Genomic DNA, 21,177 nt, shown 5'->3' with positions numbered 1-21,177 from the left:
GGGCCTGAGTTATGTTGTCTGATTGATCATTGCTTGCTGTAGGTATTATACTCATAGGTGGTGGAAATGAGGCAGTGCATTGTAAAGCATTGTGTCCTGCCTGCTTGCATTTGAAACAGTTGTGGCTGTCTAGTGTTAAATATAACCTATTTACTATTCCATCTTGTTCTATATCAATGTATTCCGGTAAAGATGCATTTTCTGGAGGCGAGATGTAAATTTGTCTTCTAAAACTAAGTATATGGCTGTAAGCTGGGTCAGTAGCTCCAATTCTCAGTTGTATCATTGGCGATAATAATGTTAAGCCTAGATTTTGTAAACATCCTGTGATTTCTTCATTAGAAATTGTGGGGCTTGCATTAGATATTAGCAACCTATCTGATGGGGTAATTAACCTTCGAGCAACTATACGAGTGTTATTAATTGTGATACTTCCATTATTTTTTAGAAAATCGTCGACAATGTTTTTATCCCTCAAGTATATGCATACTAGATTGTTAGAGATGCGTGAACAATATATTATATTATGTGGGTTCACTATTGGTCCAATCTGTAGGAGATACTCTTTTATTTTAAAACCATCTATTGATGTAAATACTACGGCTTGATCTCTGTTTGGTAGTAGATTTGAGTTCTGTGCTAACGCCGCTGAATACGATTTAGTAGGGTTATTGACGTTCTGTGACATGTTAAATATTATGAAGTAGGTAAATTAAATAGGTACTCACTAAATTTGTTATCATCCAGTGATAACTAAATCTACCATCACCCAATGATTAATAGATGTGTTGTTTTGCACTTCACTAACAAAAACTTGTGAAATTAAAAAGCAATTATAAACTAATGGTTATCTAAGATAACGACTTTACTGTCCGAACGTTCGAACGAGACTCTCTAACAAATCTTGAATATTGCTATTATATTGAATTATTAAATGCTACTATTACAGAAATACACAATGAATAAATACATATAGGTCTGGATCCCGCGTATGAAAAAAAAAGTTAATTAATAGCAAGCTGAAAGTTTGTTAATAGCCTAAGGGTGTCTAGTCGGACAAACTTTGATATATGGGAACACTGGAACAGGGGAAGTTTTAATTGTGGAACAGGTTAAAAATTTGGAACGGTCAGACCACGAAAACGGCACATGTATTTTGTCCGACAGAACAAACTGAAACTCTTCGAACAGAGATTAAACTCTCATGCAAAAATCAGACTGCTATTTAATACCAAATGGGCGTTTCAATGAGTGGAACATGTAGAATATGTCAAATGACAGGAATTATGACAGGTGATAATTAGCAGTCTGATTTTTGCATGAGAGTTAAATCTCTGTTCGGAGAGTTTAAGTCTGTTCTGTCGGGCAAAATAAACGTACCGTTTTCGTGGTGTGACCGTTCCAAATTTTTAACCTGTTCCACAATTAAAACTGCCCCTGTTCCAGTGTTCCCATATATCAAAGTTTATCCGACTAGACACTACTTTAAGAAAATTTATTTCATTTTTGGATTTTTCGAAATTTTCCAGTTTGGTCCTCATCCGTGTTTTCTTGTCATTTTATTTCGCCCGTCCGCTGGACCATCCGGTCCAGTATACATCAAAATTTGTCCGACTAGACACTGTTAAGCTATTGAACAATTTTCAACTTGCTATTAATAAACTTTTTTTGGTACGCGGGATCCAGGCCTAACAGTGGAGTTGCTTACATTCAATATGTTAGCAATTTTTTTAGTACTTTTTTTGGTGTCTTTAAAGTTTACTCGATATCCGCATTTGTAAAATTCTCCATGCAAAGTGAAATCTTAATAATGAACAACCGTTAAATGTTAACACTATCTAAATAAAATAATTGATAATTGCTAGACACCATAATATAATAACAAGACAATGTTATATTTTTTTTATTAAGCTTAATGTCGACAACGAATGGCCATTGGCATTTCGCCATTTCGCAATCCGAGAATGTAATGTGTAGTGTGTCTATTGAGTAAATGTCTTGTTACTTAGTAAAGTTGACTTCATTGTCTTTACAAAGAGACGCTAATTGTATCCGAACGTCGGTCCCTCCGGTGAGTAGCGATCCCACAAGGATAGAAACTATTTACATGTATTATTTTTATTAAATGAAAAATTTAAAACCCACCTGAGATTCGAACTTACGACCCTTGGATCCAAAGGTAGGCTCTCTTACCACTGAGCCACCACAGAGGTGGAAATGTTGTATTAGAGAAATTAAAAATACGTGTTGAGATGTTTTATTGTTTTGCATAAAAATACTTACATACGGGTGCGAGTCTTGGGTATTAACAAGAAGTATGAAGAGTAAGATCCAGGCACTGGAAATGAAATACCTAAGACGAGTAAAAGGAGTATCAAAAAGAGACAGACTAAGAAATATAGATATACGAGCGGAGCTCAAAACTAAACCACTCCTAGAATACATCGAAGAAAAACAGCTGAGTTGGTGGGGCCACATGAAAAGAATGAGAAGAAACATACCAGTAAGGAAAGTATGGGAAGCAAGAATTCAGAAAAAAAGAAACACAGGAAGACCATCAGAAAACTGGGATACAACCATTGCGAAGATTATCCAAAAGAAAGGGAAAACCGTAGCAGAAGCAAACAGACTGGCGCAGGATAGAAAACAATGGTCAAAGTTTGTGCACACGTGAATAGACATTAGTCCCGACACTGAAAAGTAAAAGGGACTTAAAAGACTATATATATATATATATATATATATATATATATATATATATAGAAGACAAGAAGTCTTTGCTGACAGTAAATAGAAAGAAATTTAGGATATTGGGTTATGCAGCAAATGAAAAGTGTACTCTTTCAAGTTTCTTTAATCCAAGCTTTCGGTTATGATTATAACCATCATCAGGGTGCTACAATGATATTTTTTCTATGTAAAAGAATATGAAAACATGTATAAATAAATAGTACTTACAAACTTATTGAGGATATTTCAAATGTGATGTCATTGAGAAGAAATGAGATGCAACTTGATCAATGGTCATGCCGATGCCTCGAATCCAACAAAATTTAATTTAATAAGCGGTTTGTATTATATCACCATTGCAGGAACGACCAATGAGCAAAGGTTAAGTTGTTATGAAGTATCACCCGGTGACGGGTTTGGCATGACATTTGAAATATCAACAAGACTTTTTAAAAAAGAAGAGTAAAAGAACATTAAGGGTCAATGGTAAATATAAAATAATATTAAAATTTATAAATAATAGTAAGACACTATCATAAAACGATTATAAAATTAAATTAGGCTAAGAATTTTAAAAAATTGACATACACAACATATAGAATTAAAATTTGTTAAAATTGCGGTTAAATTGAGTAACAACAATATTGATTAAAATTGAATTTAAAATTATTAGTACAAATTATAATGTTGATGACAGTTCAGAGTCTCTAGAATGGGAGTTAGGAGATGACTCACGATTATCTAAATAGAGTAAGTAGGAAAACATTTCATTGAGGTGGCCTATATCAGTACGATGGTTCATCGAATTTGGATTTTTGTTTATGTGGACCATTTCCAAAAATAGCCTCTTAGCCGCATGTGACTCACGGTCCAATACCCTCACGTTGTTATAATCAATTCGGTGGTCATTATTGAAAGAATGTTCGCCCAGTGCACTTCTATCCGGGTACAATCTACAGTCTGACCTATGTGACGTTATTCTGTCTTTTAGTCTTCTTGATGTTTGTCCGATGTATATTTTATTGCAATTTAAACAAGGAAGGCTGTAGACCGTATCAGTTTTAGAAAGCACTGGTGTCTTTTCCTTGACGTTCGAGAAAACCCTATTGACTGTGAGGGCAGTCCTAAACGCAAGTTTGATGTTTTCAAACGGCTTAAACAGTCGAGTCAACTTCGGTGCAATCTCACTGGTATATGGCAGCGTCATGTAAGCCACGTTAGTATTGGGAATGTCGATGGTTTGTGAGTTGTCTGCATCAACATTGTTATTGATAATTGTTGGTTGAATGTTACTTGAGACTTTGTTAAGGAAATTACTATTTAATACAAGTAACATTCAACCAACAATTATCAATAACAATGTTGATGCAGACAACTCACAAACCATCGACATTCCCAATACTAACGTGGCTTACATGACGCTGCCATATACCAGTGAGATTGCACCGAAGTTGACTCGACTGTTTAAGCCGTTTGAAAACATCAAACTTGCGTTTAGGACTGCCCTCACAGTCAATAGGGTTTTCTCGAACGTCAAGGAAAAGACACCAGTGCTTTCTAAAACTGATACGGTCTACAGCCTTCCTTGTTTAAATTGCAATAAAATATACATCGGACAAACATCAAGAAGACTAAAAGACAGAATAACGTCACATAGGTCAGACTGTAGATTGTACCCGGATAGAAGTGCACTGGGCGAACATTCTTTCAATAATGACCACCGAATTGATTATAACAACGTGAGGGTATTGGACCGTGAGTCACATGCGGCTAAGAGGCTATTTTTGGAAATGGTCCACATAAACAAAAATCCAAATTCGATGAACCATCGTACTGATATAGGCCACCTCAATGAAATGTTTTCCTACTTACTCTATTTAGATAATCGTGAGTCATCTCCTAACTCCCATTCTAGAGACTCTGAACTGTCATCAACATTATAATTTGTACTAATAATTTTAAATTCAATTTTAATCAATATTGTTGTTACTCAATTTAACCGCAATTTTAACAAATTTTAATTCTATATGTTGTGTATGTCAATTTTTTAAAATTCTTAGCCTAATTTAATTTTATAATCGTTTTATGATAGTGTCTTACTATTATTTATAAATTTTAATATTATTTTATATTTACCATTGACCCTTAATGTTCTTTTACTCTTCTTTTTTAAAAAGTCTTGTTGATATTTCAAATGTCATGCCAAACCCGTCACCGGGTGATACTTCATAACAACTTAACCTTTGCTCATTGGTCGTTCCTGCAATGGTGATATAATACAAACCGCTTATTAAATTAAATTTTGTTGGATTCGAGGCATCGGCATGACCATTGATCAAGTTGCATCTCATTTCTTCTCAATGACATCACATTTGAAATATCCTCAATAAGTTTGTAAGTACTATTTATTTATACATGTTTTCATATTCTTTTACATAGAAAAAATATCATTGTAGCACCCTGATGATGGTTATAATCATAACCGAAAGCTTGGATTAAAGAAACTTGAAAGAGTACACTTTTCATTTGCTGCATAACCCAATATCCTAAATTTCTTTCTATATATATATATATATATATATATATATATATATATATATATATATATATATAGACGTACACACCGGCCATGTGAGTCCCATTTTGCCATATGCTGCGCACCGTCCGAGACCCGTTTTGACCATGCGAGACCCTTCAGCGGGACTCGCATGGTTTTATCGTGTATATCGGTTGCAGAAGGTCCAACTTATCCAAAAAAACTGATCAACAAAAAATTTTTTTTGGACTCGGAAGTCTGTTTGCTATCGCAAAATATATGGAATTTAGTTCATAGAAACGCACCATAGGCGGCGCACAGGTAGACTGTATGTAAGCTGTATGTCCATCCGAGACCCAGATTGATCAAACATTATATGCGAGACCCAAAACCCGGCAACATTGCTTTGTTATAATTTACTAAAGGAATTTCATTTGAACTTTATTTTAGCCAGGGCCGCGATTCAAAAAGAACGACTGTCCGCCATATTTAAAGACGGCGTAAATCGTGTAGCCGAGAAGCAGAATCGCGGGACTGATTATATTTTGTCAGCAGGCTACTTTTCACCAGATTATTGATTACGTATTGGTTGTATTCGGTGGGATTTTGTATTGGATTAAAGAAGGGCTCCCGCCATTCTTTAATACCGCTAAGTTGGAAAAAAAAACGTTTGTGCGATGAAAAAATTTAAAGTTGTATGTATTTTTTAATCCACATTATTAAAAGATAATAAAATACAAGTCCAAAAAATGTTTTAGGGGTGGACAACCCTTATCATCTAGGGGGATAAAAATCGGTCGAACCGTTTCAGAGGAGTTTGGGAACGTACTTTATGACACAAGAATTTTATATAATATAAGATACTATTTTATTAATCATATTTTTGTTAAGAATCTGATTTGCTAGATTAAATGAATTTTTACCGAAAAATATATATCAAACGAAATCGAATTAAAACACAAATGTTTAGAAACACGTTATTTAATAAAAAACTTCACAAAAACTACACTCTGTAAGAATTGTAAACAAACGTTTTAATTTTTACCCAATCAATTGATTGAAAGTTTTCTCCAGCTTTATTTTTTTTAAATTTCTGTACGTCTGCTTTTTTCGGAACCCTTTTTTCTTTTATGAATCTTGTAAAGTATTTAAGCATAGTTTGTTTGTCCTTTTCGGTCCATCGGTGCCTTGCAATCGCTAAAAAAAGTTAATACATAAGTAGTTATTTATGATATAAGTGTTAAAAGTACACGTGTAAGGCACGCATGTGAAAGTTTGCAGAATGAGCTATAGCAAGTTCTGCAATTCACATGAGTGCCTTAAAAATGTACTTTTTAACACGCATATCATACAATATTTTTTCTACAAACGTAATTACAGAACAATATCTACAAAAACTTTTACTTGAACTTGACTGACATTCCATTTTTATATTTTTTGACATTACATCAAAATTGTCTATACGGTCAATACGAACTGCAGTGCCTTAAAAATATTTTAAAGCACTAGTGCCTTAAAGTAGCATTTTTAACGCACGCATGGAGTGCTAAAAATTGCATTTTTAACACGGTTGTAGAAAAAAAATAATACTTAAAAATTGTAACAAAAAATATGCCGTAAATTAGTTATAAAATTTGGAAAGCATTTTTAATTTTAACAAAAACAGGTAATTGTCCTTTTACAAATAAAATTATTATATTAGAGTTTTTTACGAATAAATATTTTTTAAATCCTATTAGGTAATAAATGTATTATTAAATTAAAACAATTGTATTACGAGTAGCAGAGTAATAGTTATCTAAAGAAATTACCATTTGAAGTGCTTTCGGTTTTTTCAGTAGTTGGCACCTCCTTTCTTTTTGTAACTAAAAAAATCAAATAATACATGCATTTTTTCGATATACTCTTATTAAAACTGCTTTACCTTTATTATTTTGCATTGGATGCGTCATTTCATCGGTAAATAACTTTCTTTTACCCTTCGACGAAACTTTTTCTGCAAATTAATAATAATTAGTTATTTGTTACTTTTAAGTAGAAAACTGCTTTTAAGAGTTAGGAGCTACTCATCTTTTTTTTTTCATTTATAACATTTATTGTAATGATTTTTTAAAACTTCGTTTATAATAATCTTTTACCTACCATTTTTATTAGCTTGTTCAATCTTTTCGTCGGTTACATCGCTAAAATTACTTTTAGGACTCCAAGAATGAGTAGGCTCTGTTAATTCTAAAAAATGGATTATTAAACTTTTAGGCAATTACCAATGCGAGTACACTAATTCTACCTTTTTCATTTATTTCATTTACTTCTGTTTCTATGTCTTCAATTTCCAAGTAGTCATTTTCTTCTATATTGATATCGTCTAAGCTCTTTCCTTTGTAAATATTAACATCACCTTTATTCAAAGCGATCATTAGTTTGGCTATTTTTGCAGTCTGGTATAGATCTTGAGGAAGTCTAAAAAATATTACAACTATTAATTATGCTAATATAATAATAAACCACTTTAACAAGATTGGCTTACCTATACCATTCTTCATTGGTTTTTTTTGTATGGCCCATAAAAATGGCTAATTGTTCCATGTCAGTATTATTAATGTCCATAATCTGTAAAATTGTTGCAGTCTGTTTTCGAAATTTGGTAGAAGTTAGAGAGTTGGGATCCTTTGCCCCACAGTTTTTTGCAAATTGTTTAATTACACTTGTTCCATGAAACCAACCTTTCGACGAATTTGGATTTGCAAATATGTATTTATTATCTTCTGGAATTAATTTTATTTTTTCCCTTATTTTAATCATCAGCTCAATTTTCTCGTTTAAAAAAGGAGAAATTAAAATAGCTACAGGTTTGCTACCTTTTCCACCTGTAATAATTCTTCTAAAGTTTCTACACAATAGTTTTTCTGAAACAGTTAAACTTTCAGCAATTTCTTTTTGAACACTGGGCTCCGCAAATGATCTTTTGTAAGTAGAAATTTCAAGGTATTGAATCTCACCGATGCGTTTTCTATTTAGTATTAAAAGAAGGGCTATTCCTTTTGCTAAGGTTTTATATAAAGGAAGTAAATCATTTTTGTCATTTTGTTTCCCCTCCTTTTCTAAAAGTTTGTTTAATTTTTTGGCACTGTCTTCAACCTGATTTTTGACAAAATTATTAAACTTAATTACGTCACTTGTCACCGGAAGTATTTGGGGTTTTTCCCATTGCTGTTCTTTCATTGTTTTAAGGGCTAATGAAGAAATTTCATTGGCCCAACTGGTCTCTAATAATGTTTTTAAATCTCGAATGCTTTTTTTTCCTCATTAGGGTTTTTAAAGGTAAATAATGGGGATTTTTTTAAAATCATTCGATTAATTATATCGCATACTTGTTTTAAAGTGGTACCCATATGAAGTGCTAATGATGAAGATTTAAAGCTTTTATCGGCATTACTAAATCCCGAAATTACTTTTGTGGCCGTAACTAAATCGTCAAATAATTCTGGTTTCATAGCATCAATTAGGTTCTGAACAGGTGTGAACTCTCTAAGAGCAATCAAAAGTCTTGCTAATTGTCTCATTTTGTTGGACGTTACTGTTACAATTTGCTTTCTTTTATGTTTTTTAAGATGGGTTTCCCCGAATAAACATATTAAAATATCATTTTTTGCGGTGGCGCTTATTTTATCTGCTTTCATAATGCAAAATACCTCTTTCTTTAATCTTGACTGTGATAAAAAACTGTTTTGGCAGCGAGAAGCCGCTAAAAATGTTTGGGATTGAGTTAAGGCATTTAGTCGCCCACACTTTGTACCAGTGTGTTTGTCTTGGCATTTTTTAGCATGCTTATAGAAAAATTTTTTTTTGTACACCCCAGAACAGTTTTCGCAAGCAACAAAATCGTCAAAGTCTAATGCTTGGGCTTCCGTGGGCCTTCCAACAGCCACCACTTTTTTTTCTTCTCTAAACAAATGAAAATTTCCTTCCTTGCGTAAAGAATCCCATAAGGTTTTCTTTTCATTAGATCCTTTTGGAAAAGATAAACTCTTTTTTACTCGACTTTCGTCAGCATGATTTCTTTCCAAATGTCTTGCAAAATGACTCACTTCTACGAAACAAATTGGACAGAAATTCTTTCTATCCCAAACTCTGTTTTTTCTATGTGAAAGGGCAACAATGGAATTATTAGTTTCGATCTAAAAAAATTAAAAGTAAGACTGTAAAAAAGTACATTTTAAAACTAAATTTAAACAATTTAAATTAATTAAAAAATTACAAGGGACAGGCCCGCGCCAAACACACTTGGCGCCCTTGTGCATTAAATTACTGTGCGCCTTCACCTATTAGGCCAGGGTAGATCCTGTTTCGAGATAAAAAAAAATTTAACAGCATTATGCATACTTTATTTTGTAATTATTCGTTTAAGTACTTGAAGGGAAGTGGATCGGGAGGAAAAAAAAATTGAATGGGGGTTGGTGGGGGTGGTTTATAGGGGTGAAAAATTTGCCTTGCGATTTCCGGCTTAGGTTCGCAATTTTTCTAATAACATTGAACGTAAAAGTTGTAGATATTAAAAAAACAAACAACTTTTGTTCTATGTATTTTTCAACATAACCTCAAAATTTACGAGAAAAATGCCAAACACCACTTTTTCATGTTCTTCGGTGTAACTTTAACAAAAATTATTTAAATTTAACCAAATTCCGGGAAATATACCTTTTTGCATCTAATATTTTTTTTAATTTTTTTTAATGGCGGATATTGAACGGTTTCCGAGAAATTTCAATCGAAAAATTTGGTAGCTCAAATTGAGCTTTTTAACTTTTGTGGGTGGGCATTATCTTCGTTGAAATGTGTACTTTCGAATGAAAAAAAAGGTCACCTTAAGAAAGAATTTTTTTGAAAATCGCAAAAAAAACCGAAAAAAACCGGTTTTTAGGTTATAGAATTTAAGTGATCGTTATAATTTTGAAGTTATTTACTTAAATTTCGGTTCAAACTTTGTAAAACATGTTAACATAGTTATTTATAAACAGTTTTCAATTATTTAAACACGATCAGTTAATAAAACTATTGTTTTAACAATATTTTTGCATACAATTTTTTTGCAAAATTGACATGTTTGCTTGGAAAATTTTTTTTTTGTATTTAAAAAAACAAATCGAAAGTATTACATATATGCAATTTTATGAAAAAGGCGATAGCTTTTGAGTAAAAATTCTTTGAAAATTTTAAAAAGTGGTAGACTAGTATAACTCTAGGTTTTTATGTGTTCAGGACCGTAGAAATAAAAAAGAACGTAATTTTAATTTTTTTTATTCAAAATTTTGTACAGATGTTTTAATTACAAAATTAAAAATGAAAACTTGTTACACGTGCAGTTTACAAAAACAATTTGATCAATTTATTTGTGCCTACTTCTTTTTGGAACTGGTTCATTAAAATTTTCAACGAATTTTTACTCAAAATCTATCGCCTTTTTCATAAAATTGCATAGAGTACTTTCGATTTGTTTTTTTTAAATACAAAAAAAAAATTCCAAGCAAAAATGTCAATTTTGCAAAAAAAATTTTATGCAAAAATATTGTTTAAACAATAGTTTTATTAACTGAACGTGTTTAAATAATTGAAAACTGTTTATAAATAATAACTTAAAATTATTATAAATAATGTTAACAAATATGTTTTACAAAGTTTGAACCGAAATTTAAATAAATAACTTCAAAATTATAACGATCACTGAAATTCTATAACCTAAAAACCGTTTTTTTCGGATTTTTGCGATTTCCAAAAAAATTCTCTCTTAAGGTGCCCTTTTTTTTCATTTGAAAGTACACGTTTCATCGAAGATAATGCCTACCTACAAAAGTCAAAAAGCTCAATTTGAGCTACCAAATTTTTCGATTGAATGTATAGTGTCATTTTATGAAAAAGTGAAATTTCTCGGAAACCGTTCGATATTCGCCATTAAAAAATTTTTAAAAAATATTAGATGCAAAAAGGTATATTTCCACCAAATTTGCTTAAATTTAAATAATTTTTGTTAAAGTTACACCGAAAAACATAAAAAAGTGGTTTTTGGCGTTTTTCTAGTAAATTTTGAGGTTATGTTGAAAAATACATAGAACAAAAGTTGTTTGATTTTTTAATACCTACAACTTTTACGTTCAATATTATTAGAAAAAATGCGAACCTAAGCCGGAAATCGCAAGGCAAATTTTCCACCCCTATAAACCACCCCCACCGACCCCCATTCAAAATTTGTTTCTTACCGATCCACTTCCCCTCAAGTACTTAAACGAATAATTACAAAATAAAGTACGCATAATGCTGTTAAATTTTTTTTAGAATTTTGACTATTTTGAGAGGATCTACCTTGGCCTATATACCGCTTTTCACAAAATTTTAACTATGCACGTTTAAGAACGACAATCATAAATAACAGGTAAATGACGCTGGCCTATTGCTGGGCTCTGGGTTCATAATCCATAATCCGCCCTTCTGGCTAGTGGGAACAATGGTTAAGCATGCTGTCCTTGACTATTGAAGGAGGACAAAGATGTTTTCGTGCATAAACGTAAATTATGTATTTAACCTTTAACTACACGCGCTGGCGTATTTTGTACGCCAGATATAAGAATTCTACTGCACATATATTAAAAAATTTAATTTTTGACCTTGTTTATCTATCTAACCTGTCACTGGAATGTGATTTACAATTTGGTTTTAGTTTCGTTATAATCGGCGTTCTGAGAAGATCATAATTTACAGTTTGTTGGTGGACAATAATAGGTGGACAGTAATTTGTTGTTTCCGGTGGTGGTCAATATACACCACGATTATAATAATCTAAGTAGTAATATAAGTACATATTTTAATTGTTTTTTAGTCATTATGGCACAAAATATATTTTTCTTTATAAACAATACTTTTTCTCCTGTAAAAAAAGCACATTTAAAAAAAATTATTAGTAATTTTATTTATCATGGAATCCAGTTATTCCATGATTCCAGTTATAAATCCCAATTGGCTTACTGAGAAGGAACTCCAAGTATTCACTGATGCCGAATAATGTTTATAACAAACAACTAAATGTATTTCTTCAAAAAAAAATAAACAAATCCGCTGTTTTTAAGTGTATTTTCTTGTGGCGTATAAAGTACGCCACGCGTGTAGTTATGTTATAACTTGATGCGCGTGTAGTTAAAGGTTAAGATAGTTCTTGCGCTTTTTGTTATTTAGCCAAAAACCCGGAGCGCCTTTTCATAAATATATATCACTTATATATTATATCACGTATGGACAGAGCGGCCCTGACAAGGGATTCCCAATGACTGCTAATAATTATTAACCTAATAATTCTTTAACTTACGTTAGAAATATGGGGCTTTTCCGAGGGTTCGTCCTTTGTTAAAGTTGATTCAGGGCAAGTTACGTTTATGGTCTAAAATTAATAACACACAATCAGTAATGTCTATAAATAAATAAAGAATTACATTGAGCAATATCTTTTAAAATAAGTATCTACTTTTGTATTTTACTTAAAATAAGGATTTATCCAATACTTTTTTGAACTGATTAAATATGTCGTATTAAAAAATTACCTTAAAAATTGGAATAATAGTTTCCTCTTCCCCTCCCTCAGACTCTATTTCCGTTTCGGGTACATATGAGGATGTGTCACGTGACTCGCTAAAGTCTTCATTGTCTTCATAGTCTCTATGGTCAGTATTTAGATTCGTGTCAATTTTGGTCAAAATTGGATAGCAATCAAAATTTACAGCTTTTAATGGAGTGTAAGTTTTTTCTTCCAGCTAAAGCAATATTTAATAATTAACACCAAAATAAGACTTTTTTAAGATATTACGTTTTATAAAATAGAGCAAATAAGTAGTATGAAGGTGCAATAATATGTCGATAGGCGACTTAAACCATATTATATTTTTCGACTGCACTAAATATACACTTGAAACATTGGAACTAATGACGGAATTAAATAATATAAAATTTCCTCTTCCAGTAAATATTTCAGCACTCCTTGCTTCATTTGATAAAAGAGTCTATGACATATTAGTTCATTTTGTGATTAGGACGAAAGTAGACATTTGATCTTTCTTACGTCATAGTTTGTGGCAAATAGACTTTGTCTGATGCCAAAAACACACACACACACACACACACACACACACACACACACACACACACACACACACACACACACACACACACACACACACACACACACACACACACACACACACACACACACACACACACACAAGTAGTATGAAAATAAACAAGTTTTTGTTAAATATTTTGTTTAAAACAATTTTTACCTTGTCGTACTCAGGCGATTTTGATGCTTTTTCCTCTAAATCATTTTCTTGAAATTCATATAAATCCAAGGTTTTGTTTAAAGGTTGTGAGTCGTTATCAATGTTATCATTAAGTTTAACATCTGGTTCCAGTAAAATATTTGCTTTGGGTTTTAAATGGTCCTGTTTTTTTTCTTTATCATACTTATTAAATGGAGTCTAAAAATTAAAATAGTTTTCTTGGTGTATACTTTAATTTACACTAAATGAGATCAAGACTTACCTCTACGTTATTTTTACTTTCAGATAATGTTGATTCATCTATTTTATTTTCTTGACATTAAAAAAAAAGGGGAGTTGTTATAGTTTGCAAGTAGTTATCAATTTTTTCTTTAAGGTTAACGTTCGATAAGATCTTTACATTGGGCTCTAAAAGCTCAGTTTTTTTCTTCGCATTTTGTTTCGTTTTGCTAGGCGGCCCAAAATAAGATTTCCCCATCTTATTTGCATTTGAATAATCTTTTTCTAAAAATTTAAGAAATAAATAAGAATAGAATAAAAAATTATTTATTCCACCAACAATTGCCAATAAAAAAACATAATTTATAAAAGCGCTCCGAAGTTTATAATAAAATGGCATTTTTTAATTTATTAATTCATTTATAATAAATATTTTGTAAAAACTTTAAATAATTAGACGTGTGTAAGTAATATTAACTACTTTGCATAAATTAAAAAACACTTGAGGTACTTACTTTTATTATTTTCGTCCAACGCGAGCTCCAAAATTTTTTTTGATGTATTTTCCATAGGTACCTAATATTTATCCTTGCGCCTAAAATCACTATTTTACGTCCGCCCTTACTATTCACAAGAATTAAAATAACCGCTGAAACAAAACTGTTAAATTCGAGGTGAAATATACAAACCGGGGAAGTACCTAAAATATTCGGCAAACAATACGAGACCCAGCGTTGTGGCAACATCGCTGGGTCTCATATTGTTTGCTGAGTGTGCCATGTATAACTGGCGGGACTCGCATGTCCTTTTGACTTGTAAGTGGGACTCGCACGGTATGCTCCGTATAGATTTTTTAAACTAAAAGATTTTTCTTACCCCTCTCTGGGGCCCATAAAAGTTCATATTATATTCTTTATTTTTCTATAATAAAAATCTAATTATACACTTTGGTTATGGTGGGTCTCGGGTGGTCTGCTGGATATATCGGGACTCGCATGGTGCGTTGCTCGCGTATATATATATATATATATATATATATATATATATATATATATATATATATATATATATATATATATATATATATATATATATATATATATACCTATATAAAAACGGCGCTCATTTAAAAAAGTGTACGATTTAATGTGTTAGAAAGAAATCGAAAAACTGTGACGCACTGAAAGATGCCTATGAAAAAAAGAATACCCATAACCCGAAGTGGGTAATCTATTTTACCCACGTCGGGTTGTGGGTATTTCTAGTTTGCGCAAACGCCGAAATCCGTTTCTCATGGTTCAGATGTGCAGGTCGAGACATGTCAACCTCATGTAATATATTTATTAATAACATCGATGTACCTGATGAACAGCCCAATATCCGTACAGACGCAATTATGTCATCCGGATCCAAACAAGGTTTCATTAGATGTGGAGGCAAGAAGAACTGTTCGGCCAAATCTTGCAAATGTGTGAAATCAAACACAAAATGCAATTCTAAATGTCACGGTAGTGACACTTCGCACCCTTAGTAATATAGAGGCACAATTAAAAAAAGTAGATTTTTGGGAAATCGCGTTTAAACATTCTGATTTTCAAAATTACAGCTATTTTTTCAAATAACATGCTTATTATTCAAGTAAGTGAAATTTGGCAGATTTGTTATTTGATAATTGCACTACAAATAACAATGAGAAAAAAAAATTAATATAAATAAATTCCCTTAATTACATGTAATTGAAAAAAATACTTTGAAGTTAGTCCCATATAGTACAAAAAATCATAACAGAAATAAGGAACTGTTTAAGTTTGATACCTTATATTATTAATACCCTGTCACTTTTTATGCAAAATAGTGATCTATTATGGGTTGACCCATTTATTTGTTACATTTTGCATAATATAACGGCTCATATAAAAACTATTCTCGATAATACAAAATGTTAAAACACAAACTAACCACGATTTTCGTCATAGAAAGACATGATACTGATTGCTCCCTTATAGCAGTAAAAACCAGAGGTGACGGGGAGAGTGAGAGAGAGGCACAATAGGTATTTATGTACCAAGTCACTGACTGACTTGAAGTCAGTAAAGTGACTCTTTATCGAACGAGTCTGATATTACGAGCAGAGGGAGCGAAGCGAACGAGGCGAGTAACAGACGAGTTCGATATAGAGCCTTTAATGACGTGGTGCGTACAAAATTTTATCGCCAGCCATAAAACACTTAGTACTTAACCCTTACTTAATACATCCTAATGAAAAAAGAGTGTGTGTAATTTGTACGCACGTAAGAAGTTATACTTCTATTATTATGATTTCAACGAAATAAATATATTTAAACAGTTTAATCGTATGTTTCTTTAAATATTTAACTAATTTTAATACTTCATAAAATACCAAAATTTTAAAATACCTTTAGTAGTTATGTGTTGTCATTTTTTATGAAGTGTAGCCTGCCGCAGCGCACTTGCTTTTCCCTTGATGAATAGTAGAAAATCTAAATAAATATATTTGCTAACAAATTATCAGTAAATATACAGGGTGTAACAAAAATACAGGTCATAAATTAAACCACATATTCTGGGACCAAAAATAGATCGAATGAACCTAACTTACCTTAGTACAAATATGCACACTAAAAAAGTTACAGCCCTTTGAAGTTACAAAATGAAAATCGATTTTTTCTAATATGTCGAAAACTATTAGAGATTTTTTGTTGAAAATGGACATGTGGCATTCTTATGGCAAGAACATCTTAAAGAAAAATTATTGTGAAATTTGTGCACCCATAAAAATTTTATGGGGGTTTTGTTCCCTTAAAGCCCCCCAAACTTTTGTGTCCGTTTCAAATAAATTATTATTCTGGTGCCATTAGTTACATTAAATATTATTAAAACTTTTTTGCCTCTTAGTATTTTTTCGATAAGGCACTTTTTTACCGAGTTGCGGCTTCTTTTTTAATATGTTTACATAAAAATTTTATGAGGGTTTTGTTCCTTTAAACCCCCCAAATGTTTGTATACGTTCCAATTAAACTATTACTGCGGTACCATTAGTTAAACACAGTGTTTTTAAAACTTTTTTGCCTCTTTGTATTTTTTTGATGAAGCATCTTTTATCGAGATGTGGCTTCTTTTTTAATATGGTTCAAAATATACCTAAAAATGTAAATCATAAATAAATTTTCATATTATTACCAAGTTACCATAAGTCTCCATAATCGTACTTTACCATATACAAATATGTGGTGGATTTGACAAATATTCAAATATCTCGATAAAAACTGATTTTTGGAAAAAGTACTAAGAGACAAAAAAGTTTTTAAAAACTTGTGTTTAAGTAATGGCGCTACAATAATAATTAAATTGAAACGTATACAAAAGTTTGGGGGGGTTTAAAGGAAAAAAACCCCCATACAATTTTTATGGGGTGTCCAAATTTCATTATAATTTTTTCTTAAAATAATACTGCCATAACAATACCACATGTCCATTTTTAATAAAAAATCTCTAATAGTTTTCGATATATTGGAAAAAATCAATTTTCATTTTGTAACTTCAAAGGGCTGTAACTTTTTTTCCGTACATATTTGTACTAAGGTAAGTTAGGTTCAATCATTGATTATAAATATTCCTCTAGATAGCTCACCTCTTGGTAACCGAAAGACGTATCAACAACTAGATGGCGCTACTCGAAAACCGTATCGAGATTTCTCATTCCCTCTCTGACTTGCGAGGAGGTAGGAGTAGTGTCAGGGCCGAACTTACCCTATAGGTGTATTATCTGTGACAAGTGTTGTGACAAGTTATAGCAAAATTAAAAACAAGGACTCACATTTTAGATAAAATGGCCTCTGTAACGCATACGTGTGTTTACGCGGGATGTTTTGAAAGAAACGATGGAACAAATAATAATATATCTTTCTTTAAATTTCTCCTGAAAGACGTATTAGTCCATTCTTTCACGGTTTTTGGTCTAAATTTTAAAGAACCGCTTGGATTGACATGAAATTTGGCATACGTATAGCTTACATGTCAAAGAGAAAAAGTGATATTGTGCCGATGTGTGCTTTTTCCCTGGGGGTGACTTTCACCCCCTCTTTTGGGTGAAAAAATATATGTCCAAAATAAGTCCGGAAATGGGTAAACTGACTAATTTTAAGTAACTTTTGTTCTATAGAGCTTTATTATTCTATTAGTTCTATTAGAGAATTATGACAGGTGATAAATAGCAGTCTGATTTTTGCATGAGAGTTTAATCTCTGTTCGGAGAGTTTAAGTCTGTTCTGTCGGACAAAATAAATATGCCGTTTTCGTGGTCTGACCGTTCCAAATTTTTAAGCTGTTGTTTATCAACCATTGTTCCCATATATCAAAGTTTATCCCACTCGACACCCTTAAGCTATTAACAAATTTTCAGCTTGCTATTAATCAACTTTTTTTCATACGCGGGATCCAGACCTATAAGTATTTTGTCGAAAAAACGTTCTTAGCAAAAATACGGCCTATAAAAAAGTAAAAAAAAAATGTTGTACGCGTTAGGTCTCTGGATCTCGTAGAACCAGAGTTATAGCCAATGAAAAATAGATTCATATTCACCAAATTTCAAATAGAATATTTCGACGAGAAATATCCAAAAAATTAAGCACTTTTTGGGGAAAACCCATTATAACTTTTTTAAAGTGTTTAAAAAAAGCTTTATTTTTGTTTTTACAAAAAGTTTCTAACATTAAATTTAAGCAAGTTACGCTCAAAATAAAGTTGGTCCCTTGTGTTTTTGCAAAAAAAAAAAATCGGGAGGACCACCCCCTAATTAGCAACTTAAATGAAATTAATCGTCACCGCTCCAAAAATTATTTTACTTATGTTGTGTTTATATCATCTGTAAAGTAAAATTTTTAAAAATTTAAATTTTGAAAAATATGCTTTTTTTCAAAATAACTTACAAAATTGTTAGAGATACCAAAAATCTCGAAAAAAAAAATAGTCTTGATTAAGATTTGGTGTTTCTAAATTTGCATACATTCGTGATCAGTGACTCGTTCAACCCCTTTTAACTACAGCCCTTTCAATAATAAGGACTTTGAACCGATGAAACTTACAGATCATATAAACAATATATACACAAGTCAAGAAACTTGTGAAGTCGTAACGATTAAGTTCATTTAAGATGCTAATTAGGGGGTGATTTTCTCGATTTTTTTACCAAAACCAAAAGGGACTAACTTTATTTTGAGCGTAACTTGTTTAATTTTGATGCTAGAATTTTTTTTTTATAAAACAAAAATGAAGATTTTTAAACACTTTAAATAAGTTGTAATGAGTTTTCCCCGAAATGTGCTTCATTTTCGGTTATTTCACGTTAAAATATTCCATTTGGAATTTGACGAATATGAACCTGTTTTTCATTAGCTATAACTCTGCTTCTACTAGGTGTAGAGACGTGATATATACACCACTTTTTTAAATTTTTTACAGGCTATATTTTTGCTAAGAATGTTTTTTCGACAAAATACTTATTATTTGAGTTATTTGCGAAAAACCGTCTAAAAGCGTGGTTATTTTGTTGAAAAAATGAACATAGTCACTGCCAAATAACTCGAAAAGTATTGACTTAGTGAAAAAACTCTATAGAACAAAAGTTACTTAAAATTAGCCAGTTTATCCATTTCCTGACTTTCTTTGGACGAATATTTTTCACCCATAAGAGGGGGTGAAAACCACCCCCAGGGCAAAAGCACATATCGGCACAATATCACTTTTTTTCTTTGACTTGTTAGCTATGTGTATGCCAAATTTCATGTCAATCCAAGCGGTTCTTTAAAATTTAGAGGTTTTGCAATATTTTACCGTTAAAGAACGGACTAGTAGAGCGCACAAAAATTTGGCAAAAAAACTGCGGAAATATTGATATTATATTCATGGATATCAGTGACCTGAAACAGAGGGTAATTTGCCAGCATCATTATGCAGTGGAACATATTTACCAAAGTGGCCAAACAAAGTTATTAAGGAAAAATGCTGTTCCTCTAAAATTTGCACAGTTAGCAACTGATTTAGGTGAGTACTCAACTTTGGAAATATTTTTATGTTTGCCTAATGCGCTTTGTCAATGAGAATAATACTATTAAAATATATTTTATATAAAATCAGTTGATATTGAGTGAATTATATATTTTTTTATACAATTAAATCAAAAGAGATTTTTTTTTAAATATGAATGCGTTGTTAGTATCGCTCCAAAAATAACGGAGATGCTTGTTTTGCTTTAATTAAAATTATTACACATACATTTCAATGATTACCTATTTTAGGTGATACCCCACCAGTATTATGCTCTACATACGTTTATTGCGGTACGAAACGTAAAAAATCTACAAGTGGCGATTGTATGGTTAGGTCAACTCCATCGTCTAAGAGATCAAGTAGTAGTCTCAGTGATATTTCCAGTTTTGATATTAATTTGCCCACAAAACTTGAAACTGAATTGACGGAGAAGGTAAAAAAATTGGAGTATCAAGTAAATGCTTTAAAGAAGTGCCGTCAGAAGAACAGTCAGCGTTGTAGAAGAACAACGAAAAACAGAAAATCGGCTACCAAATTCATGATAGAGGTACTGTTAGAAAATAAAAGCATATACGTGCACACTTTTGTTAATATGCAGTTTTCACACAAAACTCGTTCACAATGGAGTCACAATGAAAAGGATTTAGCTCTGGCCATTTATTATAAGTCTCCTAGTTGTTAAAAATTTTTAATTAGATCTCTTAACTTTATCTTACCTTCACTAAAAAAAATTCAAACTTGGTTGCGTGTCATAAAATTAATAACTGGTTTAAATATTTCCTTAATTGACAAGTTGAAAAAAAAAGTAGAGACAATGGATGAGTGGAAAAAAATTTGTGTGTTAATGTTTGATGAAATTTCTTTGAAAAAACAATTGGAGTACAATAAATTAGATGACATTGTAGAAGGGTCTCAAGATTTAGGTGCTTTAGGAAGAACAGAACAAACAAACTTGCCAACACAGGTCTGGTTTTCATGATGCGCAGCTTGCTACATAAGGCTACGCGGCTTGCTACAGGTGGTCCAATACATAGCGACAACTTAAAAAACATTGTAGTTGAAGTTGTTTCAAAATTACAAAATATTGGGTATATACCAAAAGTGTTGTGTGATCAAGCATCTAATAATAGAGCTTTATTTAAGTTGTTAGGCGCACGTAAGGATCAGCCTGCAATATAAATAGGAAATCAGAGGATTTTCACTGTGTTCGATACACCCCACTTATTAAAAAGTCTAAGAAATAATTTTCTTAACAAAAAGTTGACGTTTTTTGCCGATTCTAAACAAATATCGTGGCAAGATATT

General features: G+C 31.7%; 3 protein-coding genes across 5 annotated transcripts in view; all 3 read right to left on the bottom strand.

Annotated features, from left to right (window-relative positions):
• Positions 1-21,177, bottom strand: part of LOC126885096 (uncharacterized) — a 345,985-nt gene that overhangs the window by 265,022 nt on the left and 59,786 nt on the right. The window contains exon 1 of one of the 3 annotated variants that reach the window (XM_050651523.1): positions 729-747. The exons of the other annotated variants lie outside the window; for them this stretch is intronic. The gene's annotated coding sequence lies outside the window, so the exon portion shown is untranslated. Of the gene's footprint in view, positions 1-728; positions 748-21,177 lie in introns of those variants that run through there. 3 annotated transcript variants of the gene reach the window in all.
• On the bottom strand, positions 6,232-8,488 carry LOC126885095 (uncharacterized). Its single transcript, XM_050651519.1, has 6 exons — positions 7,794-8,488; positions 7,554-7,726; positions 7,409-7,495; positions 7,191-7,262; positions 7,078-7,131; positions 6,232-6,463 (listed from the first exon to the last, which is right to left on the bottom strand). The coding sequence occupies exons 1-6, from the start codon at positions 8,486-8,488 to the stop codon at positions 6,270-6,272; spliced, it is 1,275 nt and encodes a 424-aa protein (XP_050507476.1). The 3' UTR covers positions 6,232-6,269.
• Positions 8,545-15,123, bottom strand: LOC126885436 (uncharacterized). Its single transcript, XM_050652006.1, has 5 exons — positions 15,043-15,123; positions 13,585-13,782; positions 12,853-13,062; positions 12,621-12,692; positions 8,545-9,444 (listed from the first exon to the last, which is right to left on the bottom strand). Exons 1-5 carry the CDS (start codon positions 15,121-15,123, stop codon positions 8,545-8,547), a joined length of 1,461 nt encoding a protein of 486 aa, XP_050507963.1.

Source organism: Diabrotica virgifera, chromosome 5 (assembly GCF_917563875.1).
Source record: "Diabrotica virgifera virgifera chromosome 5, PGI_DIABVI_V3a".
Classification (NCBI taxonomy): domain Eukaryota; kingdom Metazoa; phylum Arthropoda; class Insecta; order Coleoptera; family Chrysomelidae; genus Diabrotica; species Diabrotica virgifera.
Note: the sequence above shows the minus strand (reverse complement) of the source record. Positions and strands in the feature narration are given on the sequence as shown.

What these genes read in the sequence shown, in the direction of transcription:
- LOC126885436 (XM_050652006.1), bottom strand. Translation starts at nt 15,123, where the DNA reads ATGTCTCGACCTGCACATCTGAACCATGAGAAACGGATTTCGGCGTTT. An exon ending in AATCGCCTGAGTACGACAAG is followed by an intron (nt 13,063 to 13,584) that starts GTAAAAATTGTT and finishes ATATTGCTTTAG; the next exon opens with CTGGAAGAAAAAACTTACAC. An exon ending in AAAAGCCCCATATTTCTAAC is followed by an intron (nt 9,445 to 12,620) that starts GTAAGTTAAAGA and finishes TAATTTTTTTAG; the next exon opens with ATCGAAACTAATAATTCCAT.
- LOC126885095 (XM_050651519.1), bottom strand. Translation starts at nt 8,488, where the DNA reads ATGAAAGAACAGCAATGGGAAAAACCCCAAATACTTCCGGTGACAAGT. An exon ending in ACCAATGAAGAATGGTATAG is followed by an intron (nt 7,727 to 7,793) that starts GTAAGCCAATCT and finishes AATATTTTTTAG; the next exon opens with ACTTCCTCAAGATCTATACC. An exon ending in AACCGAAAGCACTTCAAATG is followed by an intron (nt 6,464 to 7,077) that starts GTAATTTCTTTA and finishes AACTTTTTTTAG; the next exon opens with CGATTGCAAGGCACCGATGG.